General features: G+C 38.2%; 3 protein-coding genes across 3 annotated transcripts in view; 1 reads left to right on the top strand and 2 right to left on the bottom strand.

Annotated features, from left to right (window-relative positions):
- Nucleotides 1-323: 323 nt before the first annotated feature.
- Nucleotides 324-9,239, bottom strand: LOC115025605 (copine-3-like). Its single transcript, XM_029457974.1, has 16 exons — nucleotides 8,994-9,239; nucleotides 7,971-8,134; nucleotides 7,537-7,716; nucleotides 7,354-7,428; nucleotides 6,208-6,279; nucleotides 6,042-6,119; nucleotides 5,869-5,958; nucleotides 4,810-4,908; nucleotides 4,510-4,593; nucleotides 4,222-4,281; nucleotides 3,739-3,872; nucleotides 3,451-3,505; nucleotides 2,231-2,282; nucleotides 1,953-2,086; nucleotides 1,416-1,649; nucleotides 324-1,149 (listed from the first exon to the last, which is right to left on the bottom strand). The coding sequence occupies exons 2-16, from the start codon at nucleotides 8,127-8,129 to the stop codon at nucleotides 1,030-1,032; spliced, it is 1,626 nt and encodes a 541-aa protein (XP_029313834.1). The 5' UTR covers nucleotides 8,130-8,134; nucleotides 8,994-9,239; the 3' UTR covers nucleotides 324-1,029.
- Nucleotides 9,240-9,775: 536 nt separating this feature from the next.
- rmdn1 (regulator of microtubule dynamics 1) lies at nucleotides 9,776-13,623 on the top strand. The gene is made up of 10 exons (XM_029457787.1): nucleotides 9,776-9,974; nucleotides 10,483-10,588; nucleotides 10,787-10,871; nucleotides 11,383-11,542; nucleotides 11,652-11,741; nucleotides 11,827-11,882; nucleotides 12,424-12,511; nucleotides 12,634-12,664; nucleotides 12,766-12,899; nucleotides 13,043-13,623. Exons 1-10 carry the CDS (start codon nucleotides 9,840-9,842, stop codon nucleotides 13,082-13,084), a joined length of 927 nt encoding a protein of 308 aa, XP_029313647.1. The 5' UTR covers nucleotides 9,776-9,839; the 3' UTR covers nucleotides 13,085-13,623.
- A 921-nt stretch (nucleotides 13,624-14,544) lies between these two features.
- The window catches only part of LOC115025371 (NEDD4-like E3 ubiquitin-protein ligase WWP1), a 28,022-nt gene continuing 24,082 nt past the window's right edge, over nucleotides 14,545-18,484 (bottom strand). Inside the window, exons 23-25 of the mRNA XM_029457555.1 lie at nucleotides 18,340-18,436; nucleotides 18,129-18,201; nucleotides 14,545-17,697 (exon numbers count right to left, since the gene is read on the bottom strand). Coding sequence (XP_029313415.1) covers nucleotides 17,598-17,697; nucleotides 18,129-18,201; nucleotides 18,340-18,436 — 270 coding nt within the window. The 3' untranslated portion in view covers nucleotides 14,545-17,597. The remainder of the gene's footprint in view (nucleotides 17,698-18,128; nucleotides 18,202-18,339; nucleotides 18,437-18,484) is intronic.

Genomic DNA, 18,484 nt, shown 5'->3' with positions numbered 1-18,484 from the left:
ATTTACTAATTGTGCAGTTACACTTTGAGAAAGTCATGCAGGTAACCCAAAGGGCTCATTTTCCTTAAAACCTTAAACCTGGATTTTAACGCTAGTATTTGGTTAAAAAAAATGTGAGTCAGACAAAAAGATAGCATCAACAGAGCATAAATATGCCCCACATCTAGTAATATTAGCACTAAGAGGGGAAATGTGGTTCAGCACTGTGGACGTGGACTTTCGTTGACACACAACGTTCAGTTTTACATGTTCTTATGGCCTTATGTGAGCCATCCAACTTGAACCCTCAGAGGTATTGGCATAAGAATCCAACTACAGATACATTAATTTAATGGTATTTTTATTGAAAGTTGCATACAGTGTGTAATATATTTTTGCTTTCTCAGATGATTTGAAGATAAAGACACAAAACTTGCCTCTCAGAAATATGGATTATAGCATTGAGATAGTGTGTAAAGTAACAGCAGACAGGAGGTAATGCAGGAAAAAGAAAGATAAATAATGACATTTAATCAAAAGAGCCATACCAACATGTCAAGTGTTGCATGCACTACACAAGCAAGTCTATTGGTCACAACACATATGAACTTTAAAAGGTATAATATGTAAGATTTCCACATTAAAATGTCTTGAAACAACTAGACCTCTGCGGATAATTCTGCTCCCGATAAAAACCTCCTGAACGAAAGGAATCCTAACCGGGAGAAGCTGACTGCAATGATCAACTCCCATGATACCACGTCACTTCATGATGCCACCAAACTCCGTCTTCTGTTAGTGTTTTGTCAGAGACCCTTAGTTGCAGAAAATGACATATTATGCATTTTAAATCAAGTCAAATCCAATTAAAACAATAATAAAAATCCCTGTCACAGGTTAAAGGTTAATTATAATTTATTTTGTTATTTCTTTCACCTATGTTAATTTGGCATTTAATTGCACCATTCCATACAGTAAATAGAGAAAGTGGTTCAGGGGATGCAAATAAATAGTAAACATGAAGTATTTCGGTTACTTTAACCCACATTTCTAAGACGGGTCAGAAACACTGAATATTTGAGGGGGTTTCAGCTTGTAAGAATTAAAGAAGGAAGCCACTTGATCAGGCAGCTCCGCCAGGACGCTCTGAGCAAGGGCCACGTTGTTTCCCTGCAATGACAATGTTACAAGAATAAAAGTCTTAGCCAGGTTTGGGAGCATGATTTCAAACATTAAGGTGTGCATGTGTCTGTGCTATTGACGGCTCATGCTGATCAAGGAATCCTAACATAAAACTGACTTGTTTAATGTTTGATTTTACATATATATTACATTTACTTCCAGCACCTGTTATACTAAGGGACATTGGATTATGAAATATTATCTACATATAATAACTCTGTTATGGCAGTACAAAGGTATGGACTGCTGCTTACTTGGAAATCTCTGAAGGGCACAAACTGGATGATGTCTCTTGAGGCGACATCACCTCTGGGCGAACACAGCAATTTATCATCACTGTCAAGGAACTCCATTTCACCGAAGTCTGCACCGCCCACACCCACTATGATGATGGACATGGGCAGACGAGAGGCCTCCACAATAGCAGTGCGTGTCTGGTCCATGTCTGTGATCACTCCATCTGTGATGATGAGCAGCACAAAGTATTGCTGCAGATGGAGAGTGAAAACAAATACAACAATGTCAGATATTAAATATACACAGTACCAATAACGTCAGAGTTTGTTTTGATATGATCTTAGAATATTATCTTATTCCTAGTTTGTTTTACCAAGATCTTATATTGTCATTTTAATTTACAGTTTGTTCGGCCACTTTGTTTGTAAACATTAGGGACTGAACCTTTAGTACATATCTTACACATTACTACATACTGCCTTTTTTATTATTTTTTTACTGATGAGAGATTGACCGTTGACATTTTCTTTTGAGAAAATAATCTGGCTTCTTACTGAGGCCAGATTCTGCCGAAGACCTTGTCTGGCAAAGCAGGCTACATGGTTGATGATCGGAGAGAAGTTGGTCGGGCCCCAGAGCTTCAACTGGGGTAGACACTGTTGGTAGGCCTGCACCACACCCTCTATGCCTGCAACACACACACACGCACACACACACACACACACACACACACACACACACACACACACACACACACACACACACACACACGTAAACATTACCGAACAACTTTTAACAACCAAACACAATCTTTGTGAAAAGTTTGACTTACCGGCGCAGAATGGATTTGCTGGATTGAAATTGACAGGAAACTCGTGGGAAACCTACACGCAGGATTCATAGATAGATAAATAAATAAAAACTTTAGAATAGAGTCGGTCACAATTTTAAAATGGAACCAGTCAGAAAAACACACATTATTTATTTTCAGTGCACTCTTAGTCCAAGTCTAACGCTATAATAAATGACAAAGGTCACACCTCACATGCACAAATAATCAATCACATTTCACTTTTAGTTATCAATATAAATACAGTAAATGCAATTGGATGAAGTGAAATTAGTAAAAGGAATAAAGCAAAAGTGCACACCTTTGGGAGGGGATGTCATGAATTGTGCAAACAGACACATCGCTTATCCAGCTGGGTCACAGCATGTTTTAAGATTGGAAGCATTGTAAGATGAAAAGAAAACGCAATTTCAAAATTAAACATTAGTATGTTAGAGTAGCAATCAAACTGATATACTAAATAAAAAGGGACCAAAACACTGTTAAGGGAACAGAATGTGGTAATACGCCGCATTTTACAGGCTTATGCTGCGTTCCAGTCACAGTCGGAGGTCGGACTACCCGTTGAAATAAAAACGTTTTTGTGGCATTTCTCTCTATGGTTGTTCTAACCATTAAAGACAAAGAAATAAAATCTTTAAAAAATGGGAGGTCAGATACTTAACACTCGTGGGAAACCTACACGCAGGATTCATAGATAGATAAATAAATAAAAACTTTAGAATAGAGTCGGTCACAATTTTAAAATGGAACCAGTCAGAAAAACACACATTATTTAGATTTATTTCTATGTACTTCCTTGACGTTTATCTTCTGAAGTTTTACTTACTGTATAAAATGATTTAATAGCTGATGCAGCGAAAATCACAAAGAGACCAATAATTGAGCGGTTTTGAAAGTACAATACACTGCCAGCCCGGTGGGAGTAGGAAAGAAGCACTCTCAAGCAGGTAACATATCACACGCTTTATAACCCTAATTTGGCATTTATATTAACTACACATTATCTTGTGCTGTGCACAAATCTATCATTCATATCGTCCTGATTGAGGATCAGACAAGTTTGAGATCACAATAAAATCAAACATCTTTGATTTACTGTATATGGCAGGAATTCAAACAGCTTCAGGAAGTTAGTGTGAAAGCAGAGTGTGTTTGTCTACAGTATGTGAGTGTAATTCATGTCTCATAACGTTCCATACCTGCGTGGACAAAGGGAGCTGGGCGCCAAAACCAAAGACTGGAAACATCTTGTTACTACACAGAAATACAGAATAATACAGGCACATGTATAACATTAATAACACATATTAAACAGGGCACATCACATCAGTGAGCAGTGTAAGCAAGCAAACATCATATAGAAATGGTCAAATCAGAAGTTAGAAAATGACAAGTTACATTGCATCTGACTGACTTAATAACTCTGCTGCAACATGTTTTTTTCAAACTCACAGAGATAATTACATGCAGGAGGAGTTTGAGTTTACCTGTCATAGTCCTGGATGATATTACCCACTGCCCAGATGGCATTCAGGTATTCATTATAGCCTTCAGGGTTGATGTAGTGGAGGGACTTGGGAGAGCTGGGATCCCCGTTAGAGCCTGTGAAGTCAATGGCAATCTGGCCGGGGTGAGAGAGGATAAGGATTAAGATATGAGAAGCTGTACACACAGTACACTAAGTATACTCCCCCTACCTGGAAGTCATTTTAGGCTCATCAAAAAAGGTCTAAGCAAATAAAACAATTCATTTTATTTATAAGACATTCAGATGTGGCTCCCTTCCTATGTCATACCATGCAGGCTCATTAGAATATACAGCAGAATGGGCTTTTAGAGACAGGCGAAAAATAATGTGGTTTATGTAAACATGTTCTACTAAGATACCCACAACACAAGTATGGACCTGAAAATGAGCATGATATGTCTCCTTTAAAGTAAAAACTTGTGTCTGAAATTTCCAAACTCACAGTGAAGTTGATTTGACAGCCTCCCATAATATAATCCAGGAAGGTGTACTCCTTCACCACCTGAAAGGGTAAACGTTGTGTTAGCTGTGTGCAGCAGTGCACAATGTATACTTATGCAATAAAAAGCAGCGAGAGTGGTAACCTATGTATGAGTCAACAACAGGTATTTCTGGTTGTCTTAAAAATGCATGATCTGATAATTTATGAGAAGATGCAGTCACGCAGTGAGAAAAGATATGCTGAAATCAAAGTTAAATGTCTTAAATGTCCTCATTTCTAAATCATTACCTGGCAGTTCTTGATGCAAATGACCCCGGAGTTTTTATAGTTCTTCTTCTTTAACTTTTTTTGGTTAATGCACTCAAATTCAGCCTGCAAGTAAGAACATGAGTCATATTTATGCCATTTATAAAATGACACACACACACACACAAACACACACACACACACACACACAGAAACACACACAGACACACACACACACACACACACACACACACACAGACACACACACACACACACACACACACACACACACACACACACACACACACACACACACACACACACACACACACACACACACACCGGGGAAAAGTGTTTTCCCAGTTGCAACTCGGCAAGCGTGGCTTTAAAGCTCCCGATGAGGTTGTGGGAGCCGTTGACATGGTGGTCATAACACTCGACCTAAAGACAAACAGAGATTTAACAGACAACAAGTAAAAGCCCTGAATACATTCAAAGAATAACTAAGCATGAAGACGTGATGAATAACTGAAGGTTGATGTGATTTTCTAAAGCCATTACAAACATTTTGGCTGATAGTCATCTTAAGATTTACTTTTGCATTTTGATTAAAAAGAAGTATTAAGAAGTGCTGAGAAACGTTTGTTTCGTAAATGTTTGTAAACATTTTTGAAATGGATGTAGAGTAGATAGCTAATCTTTTTCAGACTACTAAGGAAAACAAACCCTATACTACAATGGGAGTTTTTCTTGTCATAGACATAATTAAAAAGTAAAGCATTCACTTCCTCAGCGAGGAGGTTTCATCTTATTTTCAGTGCACTCTTAGTCCAAGTCTAACGCTATAATAAATGACAAAGGTCACACCTCACATGCACAAATAATCAATCACATTTCACTTTTAGTTATCAATATAAATACAGTAAATGCAATTGGATGAAGTGAAATTAGTAAAAGGAATAAAGCAAAAGTGCACACCTTTGGGAGGGGATGTCATGAATTGTGCAAACAGACACATCGCTTATCCAGCTGGGTCACAGCATGTTTTAAGTTTGGAAGCATTGTAAGATGAAAAGAAAACGCAATTTCAAAATTAAACATTAGTATGTTAGAGTAGCAATCAAACTGATATACTAAATAAAAAGGGACCAAAACACTGTTAAGGGAACAGAATGTGGTAATACGCCGCATTTTACAGGCTTATGCTGCGTTCCAGTCACAGTCGGAGGTCGGACTACCCGTTGAAATAAAAACGTTTTTGTGGCATTTCTCTCTATGGTTGTTCTAACCATTAAAGACAAAGAAATAAAATCTTTAAAAAATGGGAGGTCAGATACTTTTGAGTTCCGAGTTGTCTGGAACGCAGCATTATTTACTGAAATAAATAAATAACAAATATACCTTTATAGGTCTCTCCACATCTCCTCCACAGAGAGATCGCAATGAGATGCGGAAGGGCTTCCATATTGGGTGTAGGTTGTTGTTTACCACCTACATGAGCGGGTTACGATGAGACACAAGTCAATAATAATTCTATGCATGCAGAGGAATGAGTTGTGGGTAAATATGTGCACCTCTGTCCTGTGAGCCAGCAGCCATCCCATTTCTGACTGCTTGTAGAACTCCAGGAAAGGGTCAGACCACCATAGAAACTGAACAATAATATACAATAAATCATTTACAGTACTTCAAGATATTTAACCCAAAGTCAAACAAAACTACCAAAATGACCTTTATTACCTTTTTGTCCAACCTGCGGGCTGACACCTCAAAGTTTGCCATTCTGGTGTCAGTTATTTCTTCAGCACAGATCTATAAATAGAATCATATCAGTAAACTTCACAAAGTGTGTTTGATGTTTTATAACCCAGCTGTGACCCTTTAAATTATATTAGATTTATAGATTTTTCTTTTATTAGATTAGACTTAATGTGGTGGAAATTCAACAGTGAATCTCCTCGTGAGAGATTAATAAATAATGAAGTTACAACAAAGTTGTCTCGATGGTTTATTAATCAACTGTCAAAAGAGAAATTTCAAACGGAACCAAACTACTTCAGCTGAAATTGACAGAGTTCCAACAGCAACAAATGCTGCCGAGTCCGACAAAGAACAATAGAAAATACATGTTACTTATACACAAACAATGGGATGACCTATCAGAGAGAATGTGATACATGCACACTTCCTTCTGTGAAGTGAAACAAAGAACGAAGCTAACAAAGCTATCACAGAAATGTACTGCCAGGCCTCATAGTGAGAGTTCACTACATACAAACTCAAAGCTACGAGTTAAATGAGACTAAAAAAACACTTAACATGTAACAATAAAAACTTAATATAATAAAGAGAGGAAAGTAATTATAGACATTTTAACTGATTTATAGAAATGTCTTTTTATTCTTATTTTATTAACCTATTTTATTGTATTTAAACTGTATATTCTTATTTTATTTTATCGTTATTTTAATAATTAAGTAGGAATTTCACTACAACTGTTATTATAGCTATTACGTGTATTTTATTACAGTTTTATTGTTCTGCATGAATTGATCACAAATTGTCGAATTGTTAAATTGCTGAATTGTTTTTGTCTTTCTTGTTGTCTTCACTTTACACCACAGGGTGATTTCCTTTAACAAACATAACTAGGATCCTGGTCATGATCACATATCCGGATAAAGTCCAGCATGTGTTGGTACTTTTACTGTTAACTGTTAACCATAATCAACACTTAAAATGCTGTAAATTAAATTTTTCAAACAACATTACCACCCATGAAATGATTGATTGAAGTTTTGTGCATAAAACAACAGTGAGAAACTTTATGTGTTTATTGCAGCTATTCTGCCCTATTCTGTAGAAATGAGGAAGGTCTCCACTCACTGTGATGGTTCCTCGACCTGCAGGCCTCTTGTCATGCAGCAGTAAAGATCGAGTCATCTGCCTGTTAGAAACAATCTGCACACAAATACAAATACAAAATACAGGCAGTGTCACAGACAGAACAATGAAAAGATGGCGGAACGCCCAAAGTTTTCATTCAAAACTGTACAAAGTGACGCTCACCTGTCCCAGGGTACATTCAAGCTCCCCTAGAAAATCATCATCACTCAGGTCATAGGTGTTATTGTCAATGTCATACACGCAAAACTTCAGCCTCTGCATCATCTCGAAATAGTAGTCGATCACAAACTTCTTGGCAAACTTTGGATTCAGGCAGTTCAGGATCATCTCTGTGCGTCCAAACTGATTCACAAAGAAAAGAAAAATACATATAATTTTAGATGACTAAAGGCCAAATGAGAAGCCAAATACATTCACTGAAATATATAACAAGGAACTTCATCAACTACTGTGCCAACATTGCATTCCTGTATGTCTGTGTTAGCTTTAAAGATTTATATAAATTGCTTATTCAAAATAAGGCCTGAACTCGTATTCATAATTCATAATTCAACACGTGATTGTTAACTCTTCTCACCCTGTGACCTAATACAGACCTCATGCCACTGGGAGCCTGAAGAGTTGATGTACAAGGCACACAGAGGGTCAGACTTCGAGAAGACGTCCATGTCCATCAGGCGCTCACACGAGATGGTCAGCTCCACTTTGGTGGCCAAATTGTTGGCCCCTGCTATTGGGGCCCCACCTGAGGCCATGGCAGCTGAAGATGATCAAACAGATTCACCACAGATATAGTCAGAAGTTAGAGTGACTAAGTACATTTACGCAACGAATGTACTTTTGAGGTATTGATTTGTTTAAATATTTCCAAATTTCTACGAGCGAAAGGCGAACGTTTGCTCAGCTTGTTTATCTGATAAATTAAGATAAGATCGCGATGACTTAAATCCTTCATCCGGTTTAAATACATAGTTAAAAACAACCAAGACAAAGAATTGTAATCTGAAAAGTAACTAAAGCTGTGAGACAAATGTAGTATAGTAAAAAGTACAACACCTCTGAGGTGTAGTGGAGTAAATGTATAAAGTAACATTACATCAAATGTGTACTTAAGCAACTTGAGTAAATATACTTAGTAACATTCCACCATTGGTAATAACTAGTTTACATATCCTGTTAGTCAAATTTAGTGACTAATTATATAAGGAATGAGTCATCTAAATGACCAGAAAACAAAATTAAATATTTATTCGATAGGAAGTTGCAATGTTGGTTTTTAAATTGATCAATTAGCATGTGACGTTACAGTTAGTCTAACGTTACTTTTAACGGAACACAACAGTGTATGAGGAGCCTGTATTAAATAAAGACAACAATTGAAAATGATATACTGACATTAATGTAATCAAACACATAAAGTTAGAGTGCACTAAAACAGGATATATTAGCTTTAGCTTAGCGTTAATTAGTTTTAGACATGTAAGCAGTACCAGTTATGGGTGTGGCGATTGTCCTGGGGCGCCACTAAAACTAATAGGCCCACCAATTTATACAGTATCCACTTAAGTTGCACATATTATTTCCTCACATCAGTTGAACGCTTATTTAGACTTATTTACCTGTTTAGTTGTTAGAAAATATTAATTATTGCCTAACGTTGCCTCTGGTCGTTGTCTGACAACAGCAGCTGTGGGGTGGAGCCGACTCTTAGCACTGCTCAGTATATGTTAACTTGTAATTTAGCAACGTAACTAACTTCTTCTTTTGGCTTTGGTCGTCCAACTTGCAAATCATTTATTTGTGTCCGGGTACATTTGCATTAAATTTAAATGAAAACGTTGTAGTGGCGTGTGCAATACGGATGGCCATAATAACCGGGGTGAAATGACAACGGAACTCTAACTAGTTTTGGATGTTTCTTGTCGACGACATATCTAGGGCACATACTTCTCAGGGTTGCATTCAAGAAAGACATTTTGTCTCAACAATTACGCTGATAATTTAAGATGCGACGTGATAGCTAATTAACATGTAAGACGTTGTTGTGACATGTAATATATCAACTCTACTACAACAACAACAATTCTTTTGACAAATATTAAGTTTAATACTTAACTGGTTCAATGCCTTTGTAAACAATCGTATTGTCTGGTTAAAAGAGATGCGAAAATTATGTATGTGGCTATGCTGAGGTTGTGACTTGTTAAAAAATAAGAATTAGACAATAGAAAACACATATAATTTTAAATTTAATACATATTAGAATGTAACATGTACATGTAACATATTTGAGGCGAACTAAAAAATAAAATATAATATTTGTGTTAGTCAAGAGACAAACATCCCCAATTATTGTCATTTTGCAACGTTTTAGTTTGTGCTCTTGAATGTTTTTTGTATTTGCGTACCGGCCTCTAAATATGATGTCTTCATAACTTCTGAACATTAAACGTTTGGGCTTGGACATGGCTGGGATAGTGTTAAGGCGATGTGTGAGCAGGACTTTACTGTCTGCAGCACCTGGTGCAAAAGGCATCAGAACCAGAGGGACAAACCGGTACTACTGGACATCTTTAAAAAGGACTGCCACTGCTCTGACTGTAAATAGCTATGCTTTTTATTCGCACTCATCGAACAGTGTTGTTATTCTGCATCAAACTGTTTGAAGCGTTCACTTTTAGACGCATGCATTTACGATTTTGAAGAACAATTGTGCCACTGTTAAAGCGATTTCTTATATGCTTAATTGCTTATGTAGGTAAAAGGGCAGCAGGGCTTTACTGTCAGTGAGCTGCTCAGCCATACTGTTGCTTTGTATCAGAATATGTCATCGCTGTCATTGTGTAACAGGTTTGGTATGATGATGAGAAATAATGTGTATAATTTATCATACTTTAGTTTAAGTTTAACCAATAATAGTGTAATTAAAACTATTGATTATAATGGAGTGTGACGCTTCACAGGTCAGGTCAGGTCAAGTTACCTTCGGTCAACTGAGACTAAACATTATAAAGTCATTGTAAGCTAACCCTAACCCAGAAATCACATTGAACTTCCTTGCATAGGTTTTCTTATTAGCCTTTAAGTGATTTCCTTTCTTGTGTACAGAGTGGAAGAGTTGCATTCCTCCTTGGGCTCCCCACACTTTCCTGTCTGGGTTATGAAACTTATCACAGAGTGCAGAGTTCAGCCGTGGTCCACGCTTTAGAAAAAGGTAGTATTGCAAAGGTGTGAGATATCATTCAAATACAGATTTAGGCAAGCATGTTTATTGTATTCACTAATTAGGTGGAGAATTCCACAATCCTATAATCAACATGTTTTAGGAAAAAGGAATAAGAGAGACAGAGTTGAGGTTTAGTCATAAGACCAGTTCTGGCTGAATTTGCTGTTGTGTTTTCTGTCTGTGTAGAGGAGGTTTTGGAGCAGGCTGACTACCTTTACAGCTCTGCAGAGTCAGAGAAGCTGTACCAGCTGCTACTAAACTACAAGGACAGGTATGTAGAGCTGCACCTAACGATTATTTTCATTATCAATGAATCTGCCTGTTATTTTCTCAAATAATTAATTAATTGTTCGTCTATGAAATGTCAGAAAATAGTAAAGAATGTCCATCCTAGTTTCTCAAAGTTCAAGGTGATGTTTTTAAATGTCCTTGTTTTGTCAGTCGGAAACCTAAAGACGTTGATGTAGATATAATATTTTTGCATGAAATATTACTTTAACTATCAGTCGATTTTCAAAATAGTTGCAAATTTATTTTTCTACTGGTCGGCTAATCGACTAATTGTTGCAGCTCTACAAATAAGGACAAAGTCCAAACTGTGACCATAACTAACTCTTTTCGGTCCCCACCTCTATTATGCTCTTTATTTACTTTTAAATTGAAAGTTGACTGCATTGTCTTCTGCCACAGTGTCTTTTAGTAATTATATCTCCAGAGAGCAACAATGTTAAACGTTTAATACACATGATGAGTTTAACTTGTGATTTTGTTTCTTCTTCCAGCGATGAAGCAGAGTTCCTGTGGAGGCTGGCCCGGGCGTCTCGGGACATGGCCGTCCTGCCCAACATGGAGGCCGAACGGAAGAAGCAGCTGATATTCGAGGGCTTCGAATATGCAAAGAAGGCACTGGAGAAGGATGAGAAGTGTTTCGCCGCACACAAAGTAAGAAAAACAAAAACTTGCAGCATGTTGCCATTATAAAACAATTTCATTTAAAAAGGCTTAAAAAAGAAATGAGATTTGACCGAACTGTCTTCCTCTCCTCACACAGTGGTATGCAGTATGTCTCAGTGATGTTGGGGAATACGAGGGAGTCAAGGTGAAAATAGGAAATGCTTACATCATCAGGGAACATCTAGAGGTGAGAGGACATTTGGGTCAATGCCACATTGTCAATTTGTTCAATGTAACTGTATTCTGACGTGAAACTTGGTGCTTTTTCCTAGAAAGCTCTTGAGCTCAATCCCAAAGATGCCACTTCTTTGCATATTTTGGGTCACTGGTGAGTCTTTCTTTCACTGTAACAAACTATAGTTGTAAAAAACATTCTCTGCTACTAGCCAAGACAAGAGAAGTCAACATTGTTATCTTATAGCCTTGTTATATTTATCTTTTAACAAAAATCTAAAATGTTATTCCCTCAATGTTATCAATGGTATCTCATGTTGATAATATTTAAGGTATTCCAGTAACACTAGTTGTGACTATTTTAGGCCCAAACAATGCAAACAGAATAAAATGTAAACCAGATGAATAAAAAAACAGTGTGTGCATGAGACTAAAAGATGCACATCTTTACCATTTATTCTTTTTAGAGGGGTAATAATATCTTTGGCTGTTTTGGAGCAAAAACTGCACCTGTTGTTGCATTTCTCCTTGTTCGCCACTAGAGGTTAACAGGGGGGAAAAGTGACAGACTGCAGTTGCAATCTCAGACCAAGATGTGGCTATTGTGCCAAATCATTCACAATAACACATTAATAGAGCTTTAAGTCAGTATGGTTTTATTATTCAGGGTAATATGTGTGTCTTCTCTTTCTTAGGTGCTTTGCTTTTGCTGAGCTGCCTTGGTATCAACGCAAGGTGGCGGCTGTCATTTTTTCAACACCACCTACTGCCACATATGAGGAAGTGAGGACTGCTCTGTCTGTACCGCTCTTCCTTTGCTTTGTCACCAACTGCACAATAACTGAGTGTTAAAACAGCTTCGGGTTATTTGGTTTTGATGATCTCATGTTTTCCCCCTTTTTCAGGCTTTGCAATTCTTCTTGAAAGCTGAAGAAGGTAAAACACAGGATGCTAATAAAGTCCCCGAGGCATTCACTGAAAAAATTGCTGCTGTAAATACTTTCTTTAACTATTTCTGCGTTTAATTTTTTTTTCAGTTGATCCAAACTTCTACAGTAAAAACCTGCTGATGCTGGGTAGGACCTACATGGGCATGAACGACAAAGAAAAAGCGCTGCTCTTTCTAACCAGAGCAAAAGAGTACCCTGCTCACACACAGGAAGACCGAGAGGTACACACACTTCGACTACTAGCTTGTGATCGACTGTGTTTTCATAATTAATTCACCAAAATGTAATAGTTTAACTGTGAGGATTCTTGATACGTAAACCGTACAATGTAAAGTTAGTTTACAGCATATTTGTTCCTTTGCAGGTCCATGGAGAGGCAGTTGATCTCTTGAAGAAACTGGGATGAAGCTGTTATTACCACTGAGTGGAACGTGATGCTTTCGGGGACGTTTGGACTGTTAATTGCTCGCTGCTTTTTAACCTGATTCTGTGATTATTAACACACGACTATGTTTTATCATTCAGCTTTGGGTTAAATTAAAATTTCAACATTTAACGTTTGATATTGCAATAGTTAACAGGATCTCTTGTTTATAAATTCATGCCTGAATTCCTCTTAAACTTGACTGCTCTCTAGCTTTGGAGGACGCACATGCTCTTTGTGTCACACCTATAGATTGCAGGTTGACTCTGATAAAACAAAAAAAAAAGATAAATGAGCTTTCTGGTCTTCAGTCGCGTTTACTGTAGCTGTCAATAACATACTGGATGGAACAATATAACAATGCAAACCCTATACATCACCCTATAATTATTGTAATCTTCCTGCTATAAAAGTGATGTAAGTGGCACAGTTAAATGCACTTCAATAAGTTTGAACAGAGACCAATTGGTGTCTCCAGGTGAACAAAGTGTGAAAACAATAAAATGGTGCAGAGTCTCGAGTCTTGTTGTTGATGAGGTTCAAGTTTTAAGAATTGTGTGCATACTGTCGATACATTTTTTGTGTATACAAAAACTGTAATGAGACTGTGGACCTCTTGTCCAGTCAGTTACAGGGATGACAGAGAGAGTATAGGGTCACACACACCGCTTTATTCGCACACAGGTCAGCTTCCTATCACAAGCACACTAACAGGTCGCTCTCCAGTCCGTCACTCTGCTTCTCGTCGCTCTCCAGGCTGCGCTGCGTCTTGGCTCACCAAGCGTCTCCGTCTCCTCTGGAACCCAGCCTACTGCAAGAGAACAGAACCAGGCCATCACCATGCATTTATTATGTGACTGATTACCTGATTCTGTTCAGCTGTCTGGCCTCCAGCTGGGACACTCCTGTCTCTCCCCCAGCAGCCGGCGCCCTAACCACACCCCACTGCCACAGAGACCATTAGTCTTCAACACATTCACCGTGACACCAGTCTTCTGTTGGCAAGGTAGAATTTCAAGCCTCCAATAAAAAAATACTAGAATTACAGTTAACATCCATGTTTGTTCACTTCATCATCCTATCCCATTAGACGTGTGTGAAATTCTCATTAGCACATGAATTCTAGAGTTAGGACCAAAACATGTTTTGTGTGAGGTCAAAGTCACCTTTGACGACCAATTTCTAATCCAGTCAAGCTTGAGTCTAAGTTGGCTTTGTGCCACATATAGACATTTCCTCCAGGCGTTAAGATATTGCGTTGACAGAAAGGGATGGGCGGACAACCTGATAACAAAATGCTGGTGACAGCCGAGGCCAGAGGCATTGAGTTTGAAAATTGTATATTAGCTAAAGCCTGCAGCTTTCAGACGGAATATTGCAGCTCTTATTGGCACGAGTCACACACATACTGACTGAAGAAATTAATTCAAACCAGCTGTAAAGATGGTCAGATACATTTTTTAATTAGGGTTATTTCCACAGGCAAGATCCAATCAAAACAAAGGATAAACCAAGAGCACATGGTTTTATTTGTTTCTTAACAGAATAAAAATTGCCAACAGTTTTGTTGTGAATCCTGAGCAGAAGGATTCTCGTCCCCCGATAATCACACAACAAAAAAAGAAAAGCATGGTCATGGAGGGGGTTTATTCACTTATTTATTTGTATCTCATAAATCCATCTCTCTTCATTAAAATGGGTGAAAGCAGATTAAAAATGAATCTTCTATACACATCGTCTCCAGTAAAGGGGCATTCTGTACAGTGTAGTTGGTGTTTACAGTGTGTATCTACACGCGATATGTTACAGTTTGGATGTGTTTCAGACGGCCTGAACTGCATTCAGCACAGTAAGAAGTTCCCTGCTGCATCATGTACTGAAAGGATGTTCAGTATCATGGTCAGCTTTGCTCTCCAGGTGTCGCTTCATCTCGTCACTGGCTACAGTGAAGGCAACCTGAAACGTCCCATCTATTTCTGATAAGAACAAAAGGCATCACAGATTTCCATCAATGGAGCGGCGGCTCTGTGTAATTAATTATAATATTTAAGTACTTTATTTACTTTCATTATCTTTATACAATGAATATTCACATACACAGTTGATTTTCTTCGATTACATATTTCTGTTCAAATTAAGGAAGCACAAAGTTATGCAGTATTGACTTCTCTTGAAAGTCGGCTCCTTTTGCTACAGTAAATGTTTTTCTTCATACTGTCGTCCCTCCTTCCAGCTCTTCCACAGGGACAGCTGAATACATGTTATATACATGACTGATAACTTGAGTATCCACAAGCTCCTCCTATAAAAAGACAGCTTGCTGCTGTTTGCAGTGGTCTGAAAAAGACAATGCGAGAGAAAACAAGGAAAATGGCATGCCGCTGCCATAGCTGCGTTTAGACCACTGACTGAAAGAATAAGCACCAGAGTTTAGAAACAATGGAGTTACACGTGAAAAACAAAAAGGACATGTACCCTGAAGAATTAAAGGAAAGAAAGGACAAGGGGAACGTGGGGGGTGCAAAAACAAAAACACACAACATATAGCACTGCAATGCTGTGTCACTCTCCAAGCAGGCCTCGAGGCTGCTGAGGAGATGCGATGTGGACGTTTTCCACACGTTTATTTGGTCTGTGGCACTTTAGTGTCTCATTAATCATTATTTGTATGTGAAAGACTAGTATGCTTTCTTTTCTGCAACTTAACTGATTTACACAAACAAAAATCTTTATTAAACTAAGGCTCTCTCACCTCAGCACAGAACCTGAGAATGAGAATGAACACGGGCTGAATAAATTAAATGGTATGATCTCAGGGAGGAAGGCTCAGCATGGCTTGAAGATCATTTTGTGCATCTTAGCTGCAGCCTCAACAGCAGATACACACTGACTATATGTATTTTCTAACAATACCAAAGAGGTTTATGACCCACTTAATACTTTTAGATACCCATATTTATAGTAAACCCATCAGGCCCTTAAAAATGTGATTTAATTTGTATTTTAATTGGCCAGTTTTCACTCTGTGCTGCCTGCATGCAATATGTGTACATGTTGTTTTCAAGTCATTCAAGACATGAAATTTGACATTTTTGTCCATAATCTCATTTATGACCACTGACCAAAAACGTATTAACCATTTACTGCCACAATAATTAATTATTTTGCAATAATGCTCGGATTCTTCAGTTGTAGTTGGTTAAGTGAGAACAGCTTCTTTTAGTACACGTATGAATGTACAGTCGTATGAAGGAGATGGCCTTTGGGCCTTGTTACAACACTCGATGGCCATATATCATATGCAGTCTTAGATTTTAATGATTCAAATATTATTTGATATGCATTATGTTACGGTGATAAGGTTAATGGAAAGATGCACTGTAGGGGGATTTGTCTATTGTGATACTTTTAAGTTAATGTTATCAAATAATCATGTCAGTGGCTTCATACGACTGAAGACCATTTACAGTCCGAGATCCAATTTCAATGAGGTTTAAGAGAATCCACCAAGCACACACACGACCCACTCAGTCCATTTTTTGTCTCTTTTGTTGTGACAATTTCCCAAACAGCTTAATCTTTAAATGAAAGCTGAGTGTGTAATCTTACTGAACTGAAGCAGTGGGCTGCAGTGTAGGTGGCTGGAACTATGAACCACAGGCCCCACTGCCACCACACTCACAATTCACTCTTTTACTTTCATTTAGAATATTTTCCTTCAGTCCCAATATTCCTTTTGATATAGTAGCCTTTCTCCACAAACTTCATGATAGAGTCCTTTTCCGTCTTCATCCGAGGGAGGATCGATGATGTCTCTTACTCTGGACTGGTGTCCACAATCTCATTAAGGTTGTATGAGAGGGTTATTCGCTGCTTCAGATCTGTCCATACTGAGCACTTTGCCCTTTTTGATGATAATGGTAAAAAAGCTCATTAAGAGACAGAGCGTCCATGCTAAAATGTCTTTGTGTGTATAGGTGGTGGTAGAGGGCGGTCACAGCAGTCTTCTCTTCTTTAGAGGCAGCCATGCAAGCACGCAAAAATAATTGCAACAATTACTGTGGTTCCAACGGGGGGGAAAAACAAATTCAGGCACCAGACCCCAATACTACTCTTGCCATTTAGAAAGCTCTATAGAACTAGAGCTTTAAAAGAAGATTGCGCTTCAACTATAAAATCCTCTCAAAAACACTTTCAGTCTCTTTTAAAAAGCCAGTCAGCAGAGGGGAGGAAACAAAAAAATCCATGATTTCTGTTTTTAAACAGAGGAGCAAAAATGCTGAAATGCTTGCATATTTCATGATGGGGTATCTTATAATATTTAAGGGCTGGGAAACAGGATTGCAGCAAAAATTATGCTGCAAATTAAGATTTGGTTTAAAATGACAAAATAGCTTATATACATTGGTGGTTATCTTGTGCAATTCTTTTTTTAGTTTGTTTACTTGGCTGAATAAACAGCGTTGGGGGAGGGAGAGAAATACAAGGGGACCTTCTATTCTTGGCCAAATCCTTCTGTTTCCTCGATGGCAAACAGCAACTTCTCTTTCAGCTGTTCGAAGCTCTTGTAAGGAGGCAAGTCCAGACGGTTGAAACTGAAAAGACAAGGGTCAGATGATTACACATTAACCCAATATTATCTACAGCTCTCCAACTAACTTGCAGGGCTGTACGTCTGCAAAACTGATGCAGAATACAGTGTAAAACATCATGCAAGTCACAGTACATCACAGTACATCCCTGAGAATAGTAATATAGTGGAATAACATCTAGGCAAAACTCTGAGGGAGGAATGTATCAGAAGGCTGAACAATTGATCGGAATTTTAGCGAAATCACAATATTTGTTAAAGACAAAATGTGTGTATGATTCTGAATCAAGTATTGTGGTGCTGCAGAGATGTCCCGGCCTACAAATTGCATTCTACAGACTCACAAAATCACAAGGGTTTGCTATAGATGCTCGAAAAGAAAAATCACACCATGATGATTTTAAAATAAATTTCAATTTCAGAAGTTCGACTCACCATGTGTGGCTCCGAGGGAGCCATGTGTCCTTCCCCACCTTCTCAATGCAGAACTTCTGGGGCCCGTTACTTCCTGCATTGCAAAAGAAGATGAAGGGTGAGAACATTGGAAAAAGAAATTGACCAGTGCCTAGTATGCATCTGTAGCTCTTGGCGTCTGAATGATTATGTTGGAAATGTGCTGCTCTTTGTGTGTCTGTCTGTCACTGACCCATAAGCTCAGCGAAGCCGCCCAGAGGAAGCCGGCAGGTTCCAGTGACAAACTGCATGAGCCGCAATCGCACTTCGTTGTCCACTTCTTTCACCAGCTGCAGGGGAGGAAGTGACAACACACACACACACACACACACACACAC

Source organism: Cottoperca gobio, chromosome 20, assembly GCF_900634415.1.
Source record: "Cottoperca gobio chromosome 20, fCotGob3.1, whole genome shotgun sequence".
NCBI lineage: Eukaryota > Metazoa > Chordata > Actinopteri > Perciformes > Bovichtidae > Cottoperca > Cottoperca gobio.
Note: the sequence above shows the minus strand (reverse complement) of the source record. Positions and strands in the feature narration are given on the sequence as shown.